Source organism: Cydia amplana, chromosome 12 (assembly GCF_948474715.1).
Source record: "Cydia amplana chromosome 12, ilCydAmpl1.1, whole genome shotgun sequence".
In the NCBI taxonomy this organism is placed as follows: Eukaryota; Metazoa; Arthropoda; class Insecta; order Lepidoptera; family Tortricidae; genus Cydia; species Cydia amplana.
Genome location: NC_086080.1, coordinates 8070229 through 8088449, shown reverse-complemented (window position 1 = coordinate 8088449; position 18221 = coordinate 8070229). Strand labels below are relative to the sequence as shown.

Here is an 18221-nt window from a genome sequence, read left to right as displayed (position 1 = left end):
AGAGTGATAGAGAGGTTAGATAACAAAATGTCGACTCTCTCGTTTGCGGAAGACCCTTAGATTGTTTACTTGTTGTTGATGTGGCGCCCCCTACGCAGACTTTCGCGTAATATTCCCTATTCAGTCACAGGGTACGCCAACCCTCGGCTTGTCCGCTCGCTTGAACGCAGCTATGCGGTGGAATGACAACAAAATAAAGGCTTGGTTTGCCTTCTCTAGTTCATAACTACATGGTGTGTACCTGTATAGTAAGAACAATTGTAGTAGGTATACACCGTATACATACATCTACTTATGTGCCTAAGGAAACTTTCCAAAATTGCGAAATGTTTCGGAAATTTAACGTAGGAAAAATTCGGAAAATTACTTACATTTTTGTATGAGAATTGAAACATTCCAATTTTAAATTTAAATTCCCCATATTTCCTAGTGAAAGTTTCATGAAATTTCCGAGAATTTATAGAATTTTATGGAAACTTCCCGCAACTTGCACATCTGTACATACATCGTCTCTCTAATTCAAAATTGCAGCGGCAGCCTAATCAACAATGTTGGGAAATGACGTAGGTTACTTACCTGATTTAATTTTATGAATGATGATTAGATTAAATTACTTATCACGAGCAAATGCAAATCTTACATACGATGACTTATCGTGTATATAAAAATGTTATCTAAATAAACTATTTAATTCTCCCAACGCCAGAACGCTTATGGTGACGTCATACCGTGGGATTCGACAGGTTAAATATTGATTAAATAGAAATGCATAATACATACCTAGTTAAAGTTGACCAAATATAAAGTGAGCCGATTTTGTTCAACAAACTTGTTCGAGAGATCGGTTCACTTTAATATTTAATATTTCGTCAATCTTACAATCATTAGTTGCAAACTAAGTCATCCGATCATCGGCGGTTTTTAGTGTTCCGTACAAAACTTTGTTCACGGAACACTTATTTTATAGATGGTCAAACCAATTTGTCAGTAAATAGGAACAAAAAAAACTATACTCATCCTTTTCTTTTGGGTGCTAGTACTAGTGTAAGACAAAGATAATAGTATGACTCTCTCTGTCTATGATTGAAATAAGTCCTTTGACACACTATAGTTGGTGTGTCCGTGCTGTGTAGTAGTGAAACAGCATACAATGTCTGGCCCAAACTGGCCACTTGACGTCACGTTGTATATTATAACTTGATAAAAAAAAAAAACAACGGGTTGCACTCCGGGAGTGTCGACAGAAGTGAAAACTCAATGACTAGTCCAAAATGTCTGCAGCACTATGTATTTATAGCTGGTCAACCAAATCTTGTCAGTAAAAAAAGCCCCAAAATTCAAATTTTCTATGGGACGATATCCCTTCGCGCCTACATTTTTCAAATTTGCCGCCTTTTTCTACTGTCAAGATCTGGTTGACCAAGTATAATATATTATAATTGTCCCATCCTCCTTTCTATTGAAAAATTTTAGTTCCGAAATTGCTGGCCAGTGAGCTTAAATTTGTAGCGTTAATTGTTTAAAATTCGTATAGAAATTGTAAAGTTATACTTGGTCAAGCAGCTCTTGTCAGTAGAAAAAGGCGGCAAATTTGAAAACTGTAGGCGCGAAGGGATATAGTCTCATAGAAAATTTGAATTTCGCGCCTTTTTTTACTGACAAGATTTGCTTGACCAGCTATACCTTGCAGACCTCGCATCTTGAGTTTTATTCACCAGTACCTACTAGAGTTCACTTTTATTAGCGATTTCATCAAGATGTAGCTTTATTGAATTATGTCATTGAGTTTTTCTTTATTGATTTAAATGCCATCTAAATTAGTAGCCATCTAAACCTTACGGTCACGTGATCGCCTTACGGTCACGTGATCGCCTGACGCTGTCTCGAGTTTATCATTTTTTCCCCACCTCAAAAAGTGCCCAGCGCCGCTACAGAAGTTTTCACTTCAAAAATAAATATTTTCTTCTAGGACAGCCATTCTCAAAGTGTGTTCCGCGGAACCCTAGGGTTCCGCGACACCCCTGCAGGGGTTCCGCAAGAATTTAGAATAATTTAGAATAATAAATTAAGCATAATTATTATGCTTATTAATAAAAAAATACACTTCTAAAAACTATTGTTTTATTGTAGGGTCCCATCAAGTATTTCGCTTTCCAAAAGGGTTCCGTCAAAAAAAAGATTGAGAACCGCTGTTCTAGGAGGTGGGCATATCTCGCGCCAAAATTCCAATTTTCATTATTTTTTACATGTTTTTACACATGAGAGCCGGCTGGATGATATTAAAAGCGCAATACAACCTTTTTTAACAGAACTGTCATATATAGCCATTTCGTTTGACAGATATATTTTCGGTTATGTCAGTTGGATATAAATAAAATAGCTAGTTTATATTATCGATCCACCAGCAACACGAAATTGAAACCAAATTTGCTGTTAATAGTGTAAAGCCACGAGGCGATGCTGTCAATTTACTTGAACAGCTGACGCCACAATTACTTGCTAAACTACAATTTATAGTAAACGTAAGTACGATTATATCTATCATCTAGTTCTTTTGATGTAGGTATTCTCAAAATTATGTTGAATCGCGGATGTATGTACTATGTAGTCTCCGTACACCACTACCGAAGGTTTTTTAGGGTTCCGTACCCAAAGGGTAAAAAAGCGGCCAAGTGCGAGTCGGACTCGCCCATGAAGGGTTACAGGGGGGGGGACACACATTTTACCACTTTGGAAGTGTCTCTCGCGCAAACTATTCAGTTTAGAAAAAAATGATATTAGAAACCTCAATATCATTTTTGAAGACCTATCCATAGATACCCCACACGTATGGGTTTGATGAAAAAAAAAAATTTGAGTTTCAGTTCGAAGTATGGGGAACCCCAAAAATTTATTGTTTTTTTTTCTATTTTTGTGTGAAAATCTTAATGCGGTTCACAGAATACATCTACTTACCAAGTTTCAACAGTATAGTTCGTATAGTTTCGGAGAAAAGTGGCTGTGACATACGGACGGACAGACAGACGGACAGACAGACAGACATGACGAATCTATAAGGGTTCCGTTTTTTGCCATTTGGCTACGGAACCCTAAAAACGGGACCCTCTCTATTACTAAGACTTCGCTGTCCGCCGGTCCGTCCGTCCGTCCGTCTGTCACCAGGCTGTATCTCATGAACCGCGATAGCTAGACAGTTGAAATTTTCACAAATAATGTATCTCTGTTGCCGCTATAACAACAAATACTAAAAATAAAATAAATATTTAAGGGGGCCTCCCATACAACAAACACGATTTTTTTGCTCTATTTTTTGTTGATGGTGCGGAATCCTCCGTGCGCGAGTACGACTCGCACTTGGCCGGTTTTTATTTTATTTTACATTGCTTTAAGTAGTAGGTATATTATGTCTTCGACGGCGTCGTTACTCCAAAATATAAGTGCAAGAAAATCGTAATGTAAATTCAAATTATAAGCAAATTGCAAACGTTTGGAATTGGATGTCATATTAGCTTAATTTTTTACTCCAAAAATATCCTTCTATCAAACAATATTGGTGTTTTTTCGCTCTCCTTATTTTGCAGGTATATTAAAATTTTAGCAATTTGTAAATCAGTTTGTATATTAAGACACGTCACGGAACTAGTCATATTCGTATTAGCCATAGATTATTGGACAAAACCATTACGTTACTGCTGAAAACTACACGATATCGTCCCCTATGTGTATGACAAAGGCACAATAAAGTAGAAAAACCCTAGACTTGACGCATTTACCTTAGTCAGCTCCTAAGGTAGAGAAATACGCAGAGAATAAATTCAGCTACCTACAGTGCATACAACCAGTTTGATATCACGTTTTCGAGCGAACTCTCGTTTTTTGTACCTCAGCGTATTTCCCATACAATTATGTGTCTTATTAAGTTTTTAATTTGCGTTTAGCCGAATGCAACGCGGATTTTATTCTTTGCTTAGTGTTCTATTAGTCTATTGTTTGTGTAGTAATTAAGTGAAGACGATTTATCAGACAAAATGTTAATAAACAGGTAAACTTACACTTTAACACTGCGGCCTTGGCCTCCATCACTTTTTGTCCGGTGTTAAGTTACAAAGATCATACCTACTTAAAAAAGCTAATAAAGTAGGTACCTATTCGATGTATTGAATTCACTGCATTATTATTTAATCATTTTTGTTTTTAAATACATGTTATACCTATTAAAAGTTTGAAATTGTTTTTATTTTATTATGATTAGTTTATGTTCTTTTTTTACATTAAGTACCTAAGTATTTGACGATTTTGATGGCGAAGAAAACTTTTTTGATGTCTAAGTAGTCGGTAAAGTTCTGCTATTTCGAGTGAAGCTATGGTCTTTACGTTAGTTATGCATAGTGCAGGGTGCGTAGCCAACGTGCAATCCTTAACGCGAACGAGAAACGCGACTGTCACTGTCTCATTAGTGGGGAAGAGTGATAGAGAGAGATGACTACAATACGCTACGGAGCGTTAAGAGCCAACAGGAGTGGTCATTTCTCCATACAAACGTACTCGACTGTTTCCTCCGTGGGTTTTGAAGTTAGAGCAATGATTTTTTCAACACAGATTAATATTGTCAATATCTGTGTCGGACCGTTTTGCTTTTTTTAATATTTTTGTTTTTTAAGGCGCTAGAGCCCTACAAAAATGGCCAAAATGGCCTAATTGACTATGCCGCAATGAGAGGCGTGCTATTCAAAACTGACATCAATTAGTCAAAAAAGCAAAACGGTCCGACACAGATAATGTCATAATCATTTAGATTTCCAAATTTGGTTACGATTGGTTAAGTTTTGGAGGAGGAAACAGTCGAGTACGAAACCTTGATTTTTGATATTTTTACGCAGGATTTTTCGCCTTGTCCTTATCGCACTAGTTTTAGGAGCCGCTTCCGTTAGCGAGACGGGTATATTTACCTAAAATATTTAAATCTTAGCTCCTGTTGGCTCTTAACGATTGGCACGCTCGCGCTAGCTTCCTAGCGAAGATAAACGTCACAAATATACTTACGCAGGTCCATAAGAATCTAAACGCCTTTTTTGCCTACGTAAAATGCACAACCTGGCAAGTGTGCGTGCGTCTTAGTCAACGCAAAATTAATGGTTCTTAAAAAAAATGTCGTAATTGTTATAGTCTTAAATTATTGTGCATCCGTAATCATTTATTTGTTGCAAAGTTGTCGAAAGCCGCTCTGTTGGCTTGGCGTCGTGATCGCGGCGGTGGTCGTGGCCGCGCTGGTGGCCGTGCTGGTGGTGCAGCCGTGGGCAGACAACGGCAGCCACGCACGGTACGCGCGCGCCGCCGTCGCCGCTAATGGACACGAGTGCGCCGCTATCGGACGGTGAGTGCTTGTGGGCCTGTGTAGAGTTGTGCCCTTCTCGAGAACGTTATCCGTTTACTATGAGAAATATTCTCGAGCGTCAACTTTCCCCATAAAATACGGAGAACGTTCTTGGGAACGGCGCAACTCTAGGCCTGTCTGCTGGTGATGCAAGACGGCAGCGTCGCACGGTTCGCGCGCGCATCCGTCGGCAATGGACACGAGTGCGCCGCTATCGGATGGTGAGTTACTGCTTGTAAAAAATGGTGAACAACTATTGAGAGTGGCGTCGTGATCGCGGCCGCAAGAAGGCCGAGGGAGCATGGATCGAAAATCGTCATGGATATGCGGATAGAAACTTGTATGTCGGCGTAGGTATGTGGTTGCGGGCAACTCTTCAGCAATTTCTACTAACTGTACTAGTTAACACTGCAAACGAACGTTTTCATCGTCAGAAACAAAACACAGTTACTGCAGTTAGTGTAGTTGAGCGTTTTCCAAAAAAAAATTACATTTCATTAATGTCTTCAAAATATTGATTTCCTGGGCTCATTTTACTCAGAATCATTGGTACATTCACGCCTCAATCGCCTCATACATGAAAAAATGTGTCCCAACATTTTGTATGAAAAATATTTTTCCAGTGCGTCACGTTCATACAAATAAAAAAATTATTCATACAAAAATTGTGATGATCTGGAAAGGAAATCTTGGGACACATTTTTTCATGTATGAGGCGTGAATGTACAAATGATTCTGAGTAAAATGAGCCCAAGGAGTCAATATTTTGAAGACATGAATGAAATGTACAATTTTTTTGGAAAACGCTCAGTTACCTACTTTTTTTAATTTCATAATGCATTATATTAACTAACCGGTATCCACTCGATACGGTTTGCGAGCCATACATCATCACTCGTCGAAATATAAATATAAACCAAACAGTTACCGATACCCATTAATTTTCATTATATTAAACTGATTTGTAAACACAGCTAAACATACAATTAGGGCACCTCTGTTTATCTCATGGAGCATCTGATTTACGTAAAGTGGGCATGTACTCGTGTCTAGCCTTCGACCGTCTTCTCTAAAATTACAATGCCAGTAAACGCGATCGTATTTATGTCGGGTAAATAGCAATCATCGTCTGTACCAAGAGGTAAATATATGCCAGCAAATTACGACCGCTTTATGCCGGACATAAACTAAATGCAATCGTGCTTACTACTTAGAACCTTACCTACAACTCGCTAAGAGCCAGTCTGTTTAACCATTTTGGTTTTCCAGCTCGATACTTGAGAAGAACGGGAGCGCCGTCGACGCAGCAATCGCCACGCTCTTCTGCGAGGGTCTAGGCTGCGCACAATGTATGGGGTTGGGCGGTGGCTTCTTGGCCACGGTGTACGACGCGAGCACGGGACGGGTGCGGGTCATGAACGCGCGCGAGCGGGCGCCGCTCGCCACTACCCACAACATGTACGACAACGCGTCCTCCACAGTCGGCGGTCTCGCGATCGCCGTTCCGGGAGAGCTGCTAGGGTAAGCATAAGCTATGATCTGATACGTTAGTCACTGCATGGTGCTGGACAGCGGAGCGGACAGCTTTCTAGCGAAGATTAAAATCGCGAATATTATTAATTTATTATATTAATTATACAGTAGAAGGATGAACATTTTTGACAATACGCCTACAATTAGGCTGTTTCCAATTAATTCTACTTTGTAAAATAATTATTATAGTTGCTTTCCTCGCTATTATGTATAGTGGTCTTGCTTTTAACCCTTTAGTGCGTATCGGCAACATACATGCCATCATACCTACTTAAGAGCCAACAGGAGCTGAGATTTAAATATTTTAGGTAAATATACCCGTCTCGCTAACGGAAGCGGCTCCTAAAACTAGTGCGATAAGGACAAGGCGAAAAATCCTGCGTAAAAATCTCAAATATCGAGGTTTCGTACTCGACTGTTTCCTCCTCCAAAACTTAACCAATCGTAACCAAATTTGGAAATCTAAATGATTATGAAATTATCTGTGTTGGACCGTTTTGCTTTTTTGGCTAATTGATATCAGTTTTGAATACCACGCCTCTCATTGCGGCATAGTCAATTAGGCCATTTTGGCCATTTTTGAAGGGCTCTAGCGCCTTAAAAAACAAAAATATCAAAAAAAGCAAAACGGTCCGACACAGATATTGACAATATTAATCTGTGTTAAAAAAATCATTGCTCTAGCTTCAAAACCCACGGAGGAAACAGTCGAGTACGTTTGTATGGAGAAATGACCACTCCTGTTGGCTCTTAAAACAAAAACGCATACTTAAACTTAAAACTAAACTACACTAAACTACTATAAGAATTACGGTTCGAATTCGAATGACTAGAAAGGAATGTCAAATGGTTACAGGGTTAACGTGCAACGAACATAACAATAAATAAGTTCTATTATAGTGTACGTTTAGGTAGGTACCTATAAAGTGGTCAAACAATGTTGTGCAAGGTTACATCTTTTCATTGAGTGTCACACTCTGATTAAAGTACCTATATGAGAACAAACTATATCAATTATGTCATGTTGTCACATACACAAAAGGCACCTAGGCATTTTAGAATAGAATAGAATAGATTTTTTTATTGCGAAACCATGGTAGGTACATATCTTTTCCCGGTTGCATGAGCCCATGATCTATATAAGAATTTACGCAGGAACTAGTTTTTACGAACCCAGAAGGAAAACGAAAACTAATCCTTATGTGTAACTTATTTATTTTGTTTACTCGCAATGTTTACCGATTAAGTTCCAAGGATGTCATTGGTATGAGCCCAGGTTCGACACACGACCTCCGATTTGGAAGCCGTGCCACGAAAGGGTTCACTCACAGACCAACGGTTCACTTTACTGCTCAGCTAACATTCGATTACATTACGCCTTAGCTATACCTCGGAATAAACAATTATACATATACGTTTAGGTGTCTCGTGTCTCCGTAAAATCCGCTTGTATCCGCCGCGCAAGTTGATCCGAATTAGAATTAACGTCCACGTTAACACATTTAAAACGGCCTTGATCTGTCGAACGTCTTCATCTCATTTGGGATTTAGATTCCTACAAACATGTAGTTAAGTAAGTAGGTAACCGAAATTAAGATTAAATAGCCGTAATAATAAAGTACTGACACGCTAGATTTTCAGTTAATACCTGATGTCGTTCTCTCTTATGTAATTGTGGCTAAGCCTTGTAATAGATAATTTAATAGATACAACTGTTAAAGACCAGCCGTTAAATGAAGACGCGCTCACTGTAAATAGAGTTGAACTTTTAGTTACACAGTGTAATTTTTCAGTTACGGCGAATTATATCGGGAATATGGCCGCTTGCCCTGGGCGGAGCTGGTCCGTCCAACAGCCGAGCTTTGCCGGAAGGGCCACCGAGTGACCGAGTACATGGGGCGAGTGCTGGAGACCTACAGCGACAGGATCAAGGCGGAGCCATCCATGAGGTGAGACAAGTTGCATGCTGGTGCGTTCACAGCCGAGCTGTGACGGAAGGGTCATCGAGTGACCGAGTACATATATGGACCGAGTGCTGACCTACAGTGACAGGATCGAGGCGCAGTCATGCATCCATGAGGTGAGACAACTTGCGTGCTGGTGCGTTCACAGCCGAGCTGTGACGGAAGGGTCATCGAGTGACCGAGTACATATATGGACCGAGTGCTGACCTACAGTGACAGGATCGAGGCGCAGTCATGCATCCATGAGGTGAGACAACTTGCGTGCTGGTGCGCCCACGGCCGAGCTGTGACGGAAGGTAAATCGAGTGACCGAGTACATATATGGACCAAGTGCTGACCTACAGTGACAGGATCGAGGCGCAGTCATGCATCCATGAGGTGAAACAACTTGCGTGCTGGTGCGTTCACAGCCGAGCTGTGACGGAAGGGTCATCGAGTGACCGAGTACATATATGGACCGAGTTCTGACCTATACTGACAGGATCAAGGTGCAGCCATACATGTGTTGAGGCAATTGTATAGGCAATAAGTATACCGTCTACCTGAATCCCGAAGGTATCATACACTCTTTCTCGATCGTAATATCGCTAACGACAGTCAAAAACTTAAAAGAGCATGGCACTTTACGTACCTATAAGGGATATCTACCAATTATTTATTTTTGCATGTGTAATATGTACCTTAGTTTATATCCACTTACTTAATGGTCTCTGAACTAAAGAACAGAGAAACAAGCATAACGGAACTATAACGATTCCTTATTGACTAGAGAATTCAATTCAAAAAGTTGCCAATTTGTTGTGACCCAAATATTTTCCTCTCGCAGCGAGTTGTACGTGAATCCAGCGACGAACGAAGTGTACAAGGAGGGCGACATAATCGTGGAGCCGACGCTGGCGCGGACGCTGGACGTGATCGCGGAGGAGGGTCCGGGGGCGATGCACAACGGCTCGCTCACCGCCGCGCTCGTCCGCGACATCGAGCGCTTCGGCGGCATCATCACGGAGGAGGACATGAGGCAATACAGGTACCAGCTTCTAACTTGAATTCCTTAATCTCCCCCTGCCGGGCTAGCACGTACATGATTGGCGCGACAGTATCTCGTGGCGAGATAGACTACACGGTCTACACGTCCCTCTTTTATTAACATTGTTATAAAAAGACGGGTAGTTATCTCGCCGCGAGATATTGTCGCGCCAATCATGTGCTAGGGGTGCTGATGTTCTTACAATCGAAATTCTCTGATTACCGAAATACGAGTCCTTGTTTTATCTTGGTATGAAATTACTTTATTGAAATTGACGTACGAGATGTAGTGCTAGAGTTGTATGCTGCGGATACGATGACTCCCCAGGGAAATTTATTCAAAAAAGTAGCGTATAATTCTCATTGCAGGTCGTCATAAAGCATTGAAGAATAACGAGGAAGAAAATAACTGGCATTTAAATATAGCTGTTTAATGGTGGTATTTCAAGAACAACCAACCCTATCGTGTCGAACGATAATGCAATCCAATTTACATTAATTCAACGTTCAATTATAGTAATTACATATATCATCAACGCTCTGTCCATAGGGTGGAGTGGCAAGAGCCAATATCGGTGAAGCTGTCCGACCAGCACACATTGTACTCGGTGCCGCTGCCCGGCTCCGGCTCCGTGCTGGCTTTCATCCTCAACATGCTGGCCGGGTGGGTCGGCGGCGAGGCCGCGCCGCGGGCCTCCGGCCTCTACTACCACCGCGCCGTCGAGGCCTTCAAGTACGCGTACGCCAAGCGCACCGGCCTCGGGGACGCTTCACGATCCGACCTCACGTACTCCGTCACTGAGGTAAAATACAAAATAAATGTCTGATAGAGAGATGATAAACCTAGTAAGTAGTAGGTAGGTCTTTGTCTTCTATTTAACCATTTTGTGACGTTATCTATGAAAAGGGACCTTATTGTCGATGGCGGTTACGCCATTATTAACAATTCTCCGATATAAATACAATATGCCGCGCGACGCTGTGCGGCGTAAGCGCCATCGACAATAAGGTCCCATTTTCATAGATAATGCCCCATATGTATAGTATAGACTAGAGGAACGACTATTTAAACTACATATTTAGGTATTCACTGAGAAACACAAAACAAACTTTTGGATGTTTTGAATATGAGGTCAAATGAAGTACCTACCTATGTCTGGCGTAATATGTAATGTACCAAAGATATGTTCTTAGGTATTTGCTTCAAAGATGTTCATTCTGCATGCAGATAATGCAAAAAACGCCAGGGATCGTGTGAAACTTAAGTTGAATCCGAACGACAGAGATATACTTACATAACATGACGTATCTATTTCAGCTGGAGCGCAACCTATCCGACGCCGACTGGGCCCGCGCTTTCCGCGACCAAGTGAACGACGACCACACCTTCAACGACTGGCGGCATTACGGCGCGCTGTTCGAGGGCGCCGACGACCACGGCACGGCGCAGATCGTCGTTATAGCTCCTGACGGCAGCGCCGTCGCTGCCACGAGCACCATTAACTACATGTGAGTTATATGAGTGACACATACAAGACTAGAGGCACTACGGCGCGCTGTTCGAGGGCGCCGACGATCACGGCACGGCGCAGATCGTCGTTATAGCTCCTGACGGCAGCGCCGTCGCTGCCACGAGCACCATTAACTACATGTGAGTTATATGTGTGACACATAGAAAACTAGAGGCATTACGGCGCGCTGTTCGAGGGCGCCGACGACTACGGCGCTGCGCAGATTGTCATTAGAGTTAAAGCGCCTTATAAAAGTAACTTACAAATCAAAGACTGGAAACATTATGGAGCCTTCTTCGAGAGAGGGAACTCGGCATGGCTTAGATCTTCATACTGCCCGATGTTAAAGCAATGTATAGAATGGAATGAGTTTAGAAAATTTTTACATTTCGAAAAAAAGGTAGGTACACCACAAAATACTATTTCTGACTATGCCTATCAGACAAGCAGAAACAGAGTTGATTCCATAAGTATTCTTGTTCAAATAATTTACCGAAAAGTGATAAAACTGATAAAGTATCAAATAGTCCTAAGGAGCTATTCATAAATTACGTCATTTCAAATTAGGGGGGGCTCTGGACATCCGATGATGGTCGCAAGACGTAGGAGGAAACGGGGTCATTCGAAGCATGGTTTTTGGATGATTTTAGGGGGGGAGGGTCAAAAATCGTCAAAAATAGATGACATAATTTATGGACAGCCCCTAATAAGACATTTCTTCTGTGCAGTTGGGGCAGCCAGCGCCGTTCACCAAGCCTCGGCATAATGCTGAACAACGAGATGGACGACTTCGCGATCCCAAACCACGAGTCGGCATACGGCATGCCGCCGTCGCCCGCCAACATGCTAGCGCCGGGTCTGCAGCCCCTGAGTTCCATGGTGCCCACCATCGTGCTCAACCAGCGAGGGGAAGTTGATCTGGTGTTAGGAGCTGCCGGCGGGACCAAGATCACGACCCAAGTTGCTATGGTAAGTGACTATCCCTTTGCTGGTTAAAGTCAAAGAGTACACACATGATATGCCACCGTCGCCCGCTAATATGTTAGCGCCGGGTCTGCAGCCCCTGAGTTCCATGGTGCCCACCATCGTGCTCAACCAGCGAGGGGAAGTTGATCTGGTGTTAGGAGCTGCCGGCGGAACCAAGATCACGACCCAAGTTGCTTTGGTAAGTGACTATCCCTTTGCGGGTTAAAGTCAAAGAGTACACTTATGATATGTCACCGTCGCCCGCTAACATGGTAGCGCCGAGTCTGCAGCCCCTGAGTTCCATGGTGCCCACCATCGTGCTCAACCAGCGAGGGGAAGTTGATCTGGTGTTAGGAGCTGCCGGCGCGGGACCAAGATCACGACCCAAGTTGCTATGGTAAGTGACTATCCCTTTGCGGGTTATTTAGTCAAAGAGTACACATATGATACGTCATCGTCGCCGGCTAATATGTTAGCGCCGGGTCTGCAGCCCCTGAGTTCCATGGTGCCCACCATCGTGCACAACCAGCGAGGGGAAGTTGATCTGGTGTTAGGAGCTGCCGGCGGAACCAAGATCACGACCCAAGTTGCTTTGGTAAGTGACTATCCCTTTGCGGGTTAAAGTCAAAGAGTACACTTATGATATGTCACCGTCGCCCGCTAACATGGTAGCGCCGAGTCTGCAGCCCCTGAGTTCCATGGTGCCCACCATCGTGCTCAACCAGCGAGGGGAAGTTGATCTGGTGTTAGGAGCTGCCGGCGGAACCAAGATCACGACCCAAGTTGCTTTGGTAAGTGACTATCCCTTTGCGGGTTAAAGTCAAAGAGTACACTTATGATATGTCACCGTCGCCCGCTAACATGGTAGCGCCGAGTCTGCAGCCCCTGAGTTCCATGGTGCCCACCATCGTGCTCAACCAGCGAGGGGAAGTTGATCTGGTGTTAGGAGCTGCCGGCGCGGGACCAAGATCACGACCCAAGTTGCTATGGTAAGTGACTATCCCTTTGCGGGTTATTTAGTCAAAGAGTACACATATGATACGTCATCGTCGCCGGCTAATATGTTAGCGCCGGGTCTGCAGCCCCTGAGTTCCATGGTGCCCACCATCGTGCACAACCAGCGAGGGGAAGTTGATCTGGTGTTAGGAGCTGCCGGCGGGACCAAGTTGCTTTGGTAAGTGACTATCCCTTTGCAGGTTAAAGTCAAAGAGTACACATATGATATGTCACCGTCGCCCGCTTATACTTATGTTAGTACCGGAGCTGCACCCCTAAGAGTGGTTTCGCACTACGTCCGATCCGAATCCGATCCGAATCCGTGAAAATATGGTCCGAAGTAGCCGTAGAACTATGGTAATTTACGCACTAGATCCGATCTCCGTCATCCGATTTCGGAAAGAAATCGGACGGGCTCTAAGTTCTACACTGCCGGGGCTACAAACTTAATATATGCCCCTGAGTTCCATTGTGCCCAGCGTCATGCTGAAGCAGCGAGATGAAGTCAATCTGGTGCTGGGAGCCGCTGGCGGGTCCAAGATCACTACGCAAGTTGCTATGGTGAATGACTAGCACATCCCGGGCTAAAAGCCAAACAGTACGTATCCGGCAGGACCAAGACCAAGCCACAAGTTGCGATGGTAATTCGCATAAAACGATTTACATTAAACCGCTAGAGTCCTTCACCGTTACCATCTCTCTCACTCTCTCATCTTAGCGTTTGTACGGTGCATCTTGACATTTGAATAACTTTCATTCCATATTGATTAACCAAAGGACATATTTAGCACGCACCAAGGTTATTCACCTACTTACAATACAATCAATACCATTGCATGAATGGAAATCTCACCATGAAATTAGAAAATAAAGCGTGGAGCAAAATGTATTCTAGATTATATTCGGTAACACCAGGTACGACGTTAAAGAAATAATATTGGAATGGTCCAAATTAACTTATTTGTTTATATTATGAATTTCATAATTCATGCTGCCATTGTGATTTGTGTATCTATTAAGTATTATTATGTATTACACAGTGATATTGTTCCTAATTTACGACGTATTATTCTTGACGGAAAATATAGGTATAAACTAGTCAACGAAAGGTACAAAAAAGTACCACTCATTTTGTCTATTTATCTTGCCAAAATTGTTTTTACACAGAGATTTGTCAATTCTCGCCATACAAAAAAAAACCCTATATAAAAACGTAGCCGATGGTATGTCGCTTATTCTTATTGGTTACTGCACCCCTAGCACATGATTGGCGCGACAGTATCTCGCGGCGAGATAGACTAGCCGTCTTTTTCTAACTATGTTTAGTAAAAGAAGGACGGGTAGTCTATCTTGCCACGGGATACTGTCGCGCCAATCATGTGCTAGCCCGGCAGGGACAATGTCCCAAATCTGCCCATAAAATAATGGGAACTATAATATCTAATGTTTCCACTTTATCCTACTGTTTCAGACGGTGATAAACACCATCCTCGAGGGCAGCTCGCTCATTGAAGTCATGAACCGGCCGCGCCTCCATCATCAGCTCATGCCCATGGAAGTAGAACATGAATATGATTTCAATGCGGTAAGTAACTATCAAATTTTTTAATCACCTTGTCCGACTAACAATACTATCCTCCTAAAGCCCTGCCATACAAACGAAACATCTAAAATTTGCCACTGAAATTTGAACCTAAATTGTAGGAAATAGAGTTGATTTTTTTGTATGTATCTTCCACTTTTAAATTTATTCCAAGCTTAGTAGCATCGGTCGCAGACGTTTCTGCTTGTAAAAAAATTAAATTAGTTTGGGTAGCACAACGTAACTGGCGAATTTCCAATAACACTTGGAACTCCGGTAGCCGTTTAAGAAGTGTAACGCTCTTACGGTAAATGTCGCTAGGGTCCCCTAGACCCATAATATGGTGGAAAGATTTGCTGGCTTTGGATGAGGTCTTGGTGGCTCAGATGGCAGAGCGCTAGAATATCGATCCAGAGGCCGTGAGTTCAAGTCTCACCCAAGACAGTATTTTTTCCACTTAAAAAAAATTATTCCAAGCTTAATCTATGCTGTCATGTAAGTAAATAACATTCTTTATTGTAAAGCTACTACAAAACAAAAGCATCCGAGCAAAACAACGTAGCTGATCTTACCTAAGATCGCAATCGAGTCTATGTCAACGATCAAGGTGGCCGTTGTGACATTAATTCTTTATTTTAAAGTAGGCCTAGGTCGGGTCGGGACCTTTTAAACAGACACGATTCACTTATGATTCACGCGCCGTCCCCATTGCAACAATAACAGTCATCTACATGTGTAATATGTGCCTGAGACGTCAGAAAAGAGGGATTAGGTAGCTACATACGTTAGTTTGACCTGCTCTGACCCCTTAGCAACATAAATAATACGCCGTATTGCTTTGTAATAAAGGCGAAAAATCCACATATTATGTCACTTATTGTAGTGTCATGTGGGACTGATACAGTAAGGTATAGTTATAGTTGGTGTTGTCAGAGACGAAGTGAGTAAATAGACGGCACCACAAAAGGAAAAGTAGCAACAGGCGGTCTTATCGCTGTAAGCAATCTCTTCCAGAAAACCTTAGGATAGGATGTGGGAATAACGATTATAACATACCAACAACTTATTTTAATATACTTATAATGTTGAGTGACTGAGCTAATCTCTAACTAGAGATGTCTAGGTTTGAATGGTACCTACAAAGCTCTAATACAAAGGTATTGAGATTTAATTACAGTAAAGTAACTCTTTATTTTGATGCTAGTCGAGGCACCCAACACACATTAGATATTAGCAGTCTTTATTTAACTCATCTCTAAAATAACCGATAGCACTACATGCAAGTGGATAATAGTGTACCTATTCGCATGTGTTACGACTATTGCGGTGACCAACAATAAGGCATTGTTAAAATATGAATAGGAAAATCGCATTGTAATTGCTGCTTAACAATGAGTGATAAAATGTTCATGTTATGACACCTCTTTTCACCGAGGATAATGGTGCATGAAAATGAGAAGGTTATTACACGATCGAGTATAATTTATCATCTATTTCTTTCACAATAATTCTTATTAAATCTATTTATTTCGTAAACAATAATATGTAAAAAAATATAACATTATTGATGTCCACGCAGGAGAGTAGGTACCTAACTAATTTTTTTTTATAAATTAGTTTATCAAATTCTTTAATATAGTGCTCTAGCCTAGATGATTAAGTAGGTAAATGTAATGTATGTAAAAAAGCACCCCGCGACTGTACTTTCAACGATCATACGGCGGTTGTGATAGACGGGAATACCCTATATCTACGAAAATGCAATAAAATCCTGCATAAGGAAGCACGCAAACATAATTATGTACCTATCGTTTATATATGACTTTACATCCACAAATAAGATTTTGTCCCATATTTTTTCTTCTTCTTCCAGGTGTACATACTTCTTTGTCAGAGATTGAACGTACCTTATAAATTGTTTTTCGCAGGACGTAATAAAAGCGCTCCGAGCGAAGAACCACTCGACGACAGAGCTAGGCCCGACCGCCGGCTTCGCCGCCATGGTGGGCGCCCAGCGGGACGGAGACGGCTACTTCGTGCCCAACACCGACAGGCGGAGAGTTGGCAGCATCGACGGTTTCTAATACCCATTCTTAGGGCTCATTTACGTAGACGGGGCGAGAATTCGCATGCGAGTTTCATTACATTGCGTCGTTTTATCGGTCGGCTGAATTGATGTAACCTCAATGGTCCGCAATGTAACTAAAATCGTATACGAGTTCGCGCGCTGTCTAAATGAGCCCTTAATCTTAATAAATCTAGTGGCTCTGTGAGCTGTAGACCTCGCGAACCCCCATGGCTCACCACTTAAAATCATTCTCAAAAACAGAATCGACAAAAATCCATATATAATCATCGAACTTGGTTACAAAATTTCGTGAAAATCGGTTGAGAAGCGTTAAGGAAAGCCGGACAGACATACAAAAGCAATAAAAGCATGTTTGCCTATTTATAAGCTGAAATCGAGCGCTTGTTCGCTCAAAAATGAATACCTTTATACAGAGGTGAGATCTCTAGACCAAATGCTCGGTTGTTGTAACTGGTGTAAAGGCTTTCCTTTGGGGCTATGGCGGTGACATTGAATAGAACACTAAACGTTCCAATTTACGAGCGCAAAGTATTTTTACTCGTTAGAAAAAGATTTTTTAAATTAAAAGCTACAAGCTTTCAGTCCCTGGCGTCACCAAACTGCAATAGAAGTAACTTTTTTAGTATATCATATATTATTAATTGAATACCTATAGGTAAAAAAGTATTAGAAAACGTTAATTTTAGAACAAAGCCCGCAAATATGTAGTTCTGGTATCCACTTAAGAATTTAGGTAGTTTACCTTTCACAGAAATATGCATAATATCTCAAATTTATAGAAACCTAAACGGTATATTTCTATAAATATTTGCATATAGTTCATAAATAGCCCATGTATATAATATTAGAAAATAATAAGATATTTGTGGTTGTAAATAAAACCTCTATAAAACTGAATCATATAGCTTGTAAACTTTTGTAATCTGCCTACGTACTTACACGTACAGTCAAAAAACGTATAACATCCAAAAATGTAGGTAGGTACTCATAAATGCTAAGATAATCGTTTTGCAGTAAGGAATAATAAAACGTACAGTGGTGCATTATATTGTAGGCGGAATTTGGTCTGCTGAACTAGATGGCGCTACGTGGCGCCAACAACGTATTGTGGTAACTATTCGCTAGGTGCACGACTGGTGCTGCCCTCATTTTGGCAGACTTTCTACGTTAAATCTTATGG

At 41.7% G+C, this 18221-nt stretch overlaps 1 protein-coding gene across 3 annotated transcripts in view; it reads left to right on the top strand.

Moving 5' to 3' along the window:
• Positions 1–17038, top strand: part of LOC134652967 (glutathione hydrolase 1 proenzyme-like) — a 29712-nt gene extending 12674 nt beyond the window's left edge. Inside the window, exons 1-10 of one of the 3 annotated variants that reach the window (XM_063508220.1) lie at positions 2342–2522; positions 5210–5374; positions 6644–6895; positions 8701–8856; positions 9698–9898; positions 10448–10700; positions 11216–11406; positions 12137–12377; positions 14842–14955; positions 16881–17038. In XM_063508220.1, coding sequence (XP_063364290.1) covers positions 6726–6895; positions 8701–8856; positions 9698–9898; positions 10448–10700; positions 11216–11406; positions 12137–12377; positions 14842–14955; positions 16881–17036 — 1482 coding nt within the window. In that variant the 5' untranslated portion in view covers positions 2342–2522; positions 5210–5374; positions 6644–6725 and the 3' untranslated portion in view covers positions 17037–17038. Of the gene's footprint in view, positions 1–2341; positions 2523–5209; positions 5375–5533; positions 5596–6643; positions 6896–8700; positions 8857–9697; positions 9899–10447; positions 10701–11215; positions 11407–12136; positions 12378–14841; positions 14956–16880 lie in introns of those variants that run through there. The other 2 variants (XM_063508219.1, XM_063508221.1) reach the window with 2 other exon arrangements.
• Positions 17039–18221: the final 1183 nt, after the last annotated feature.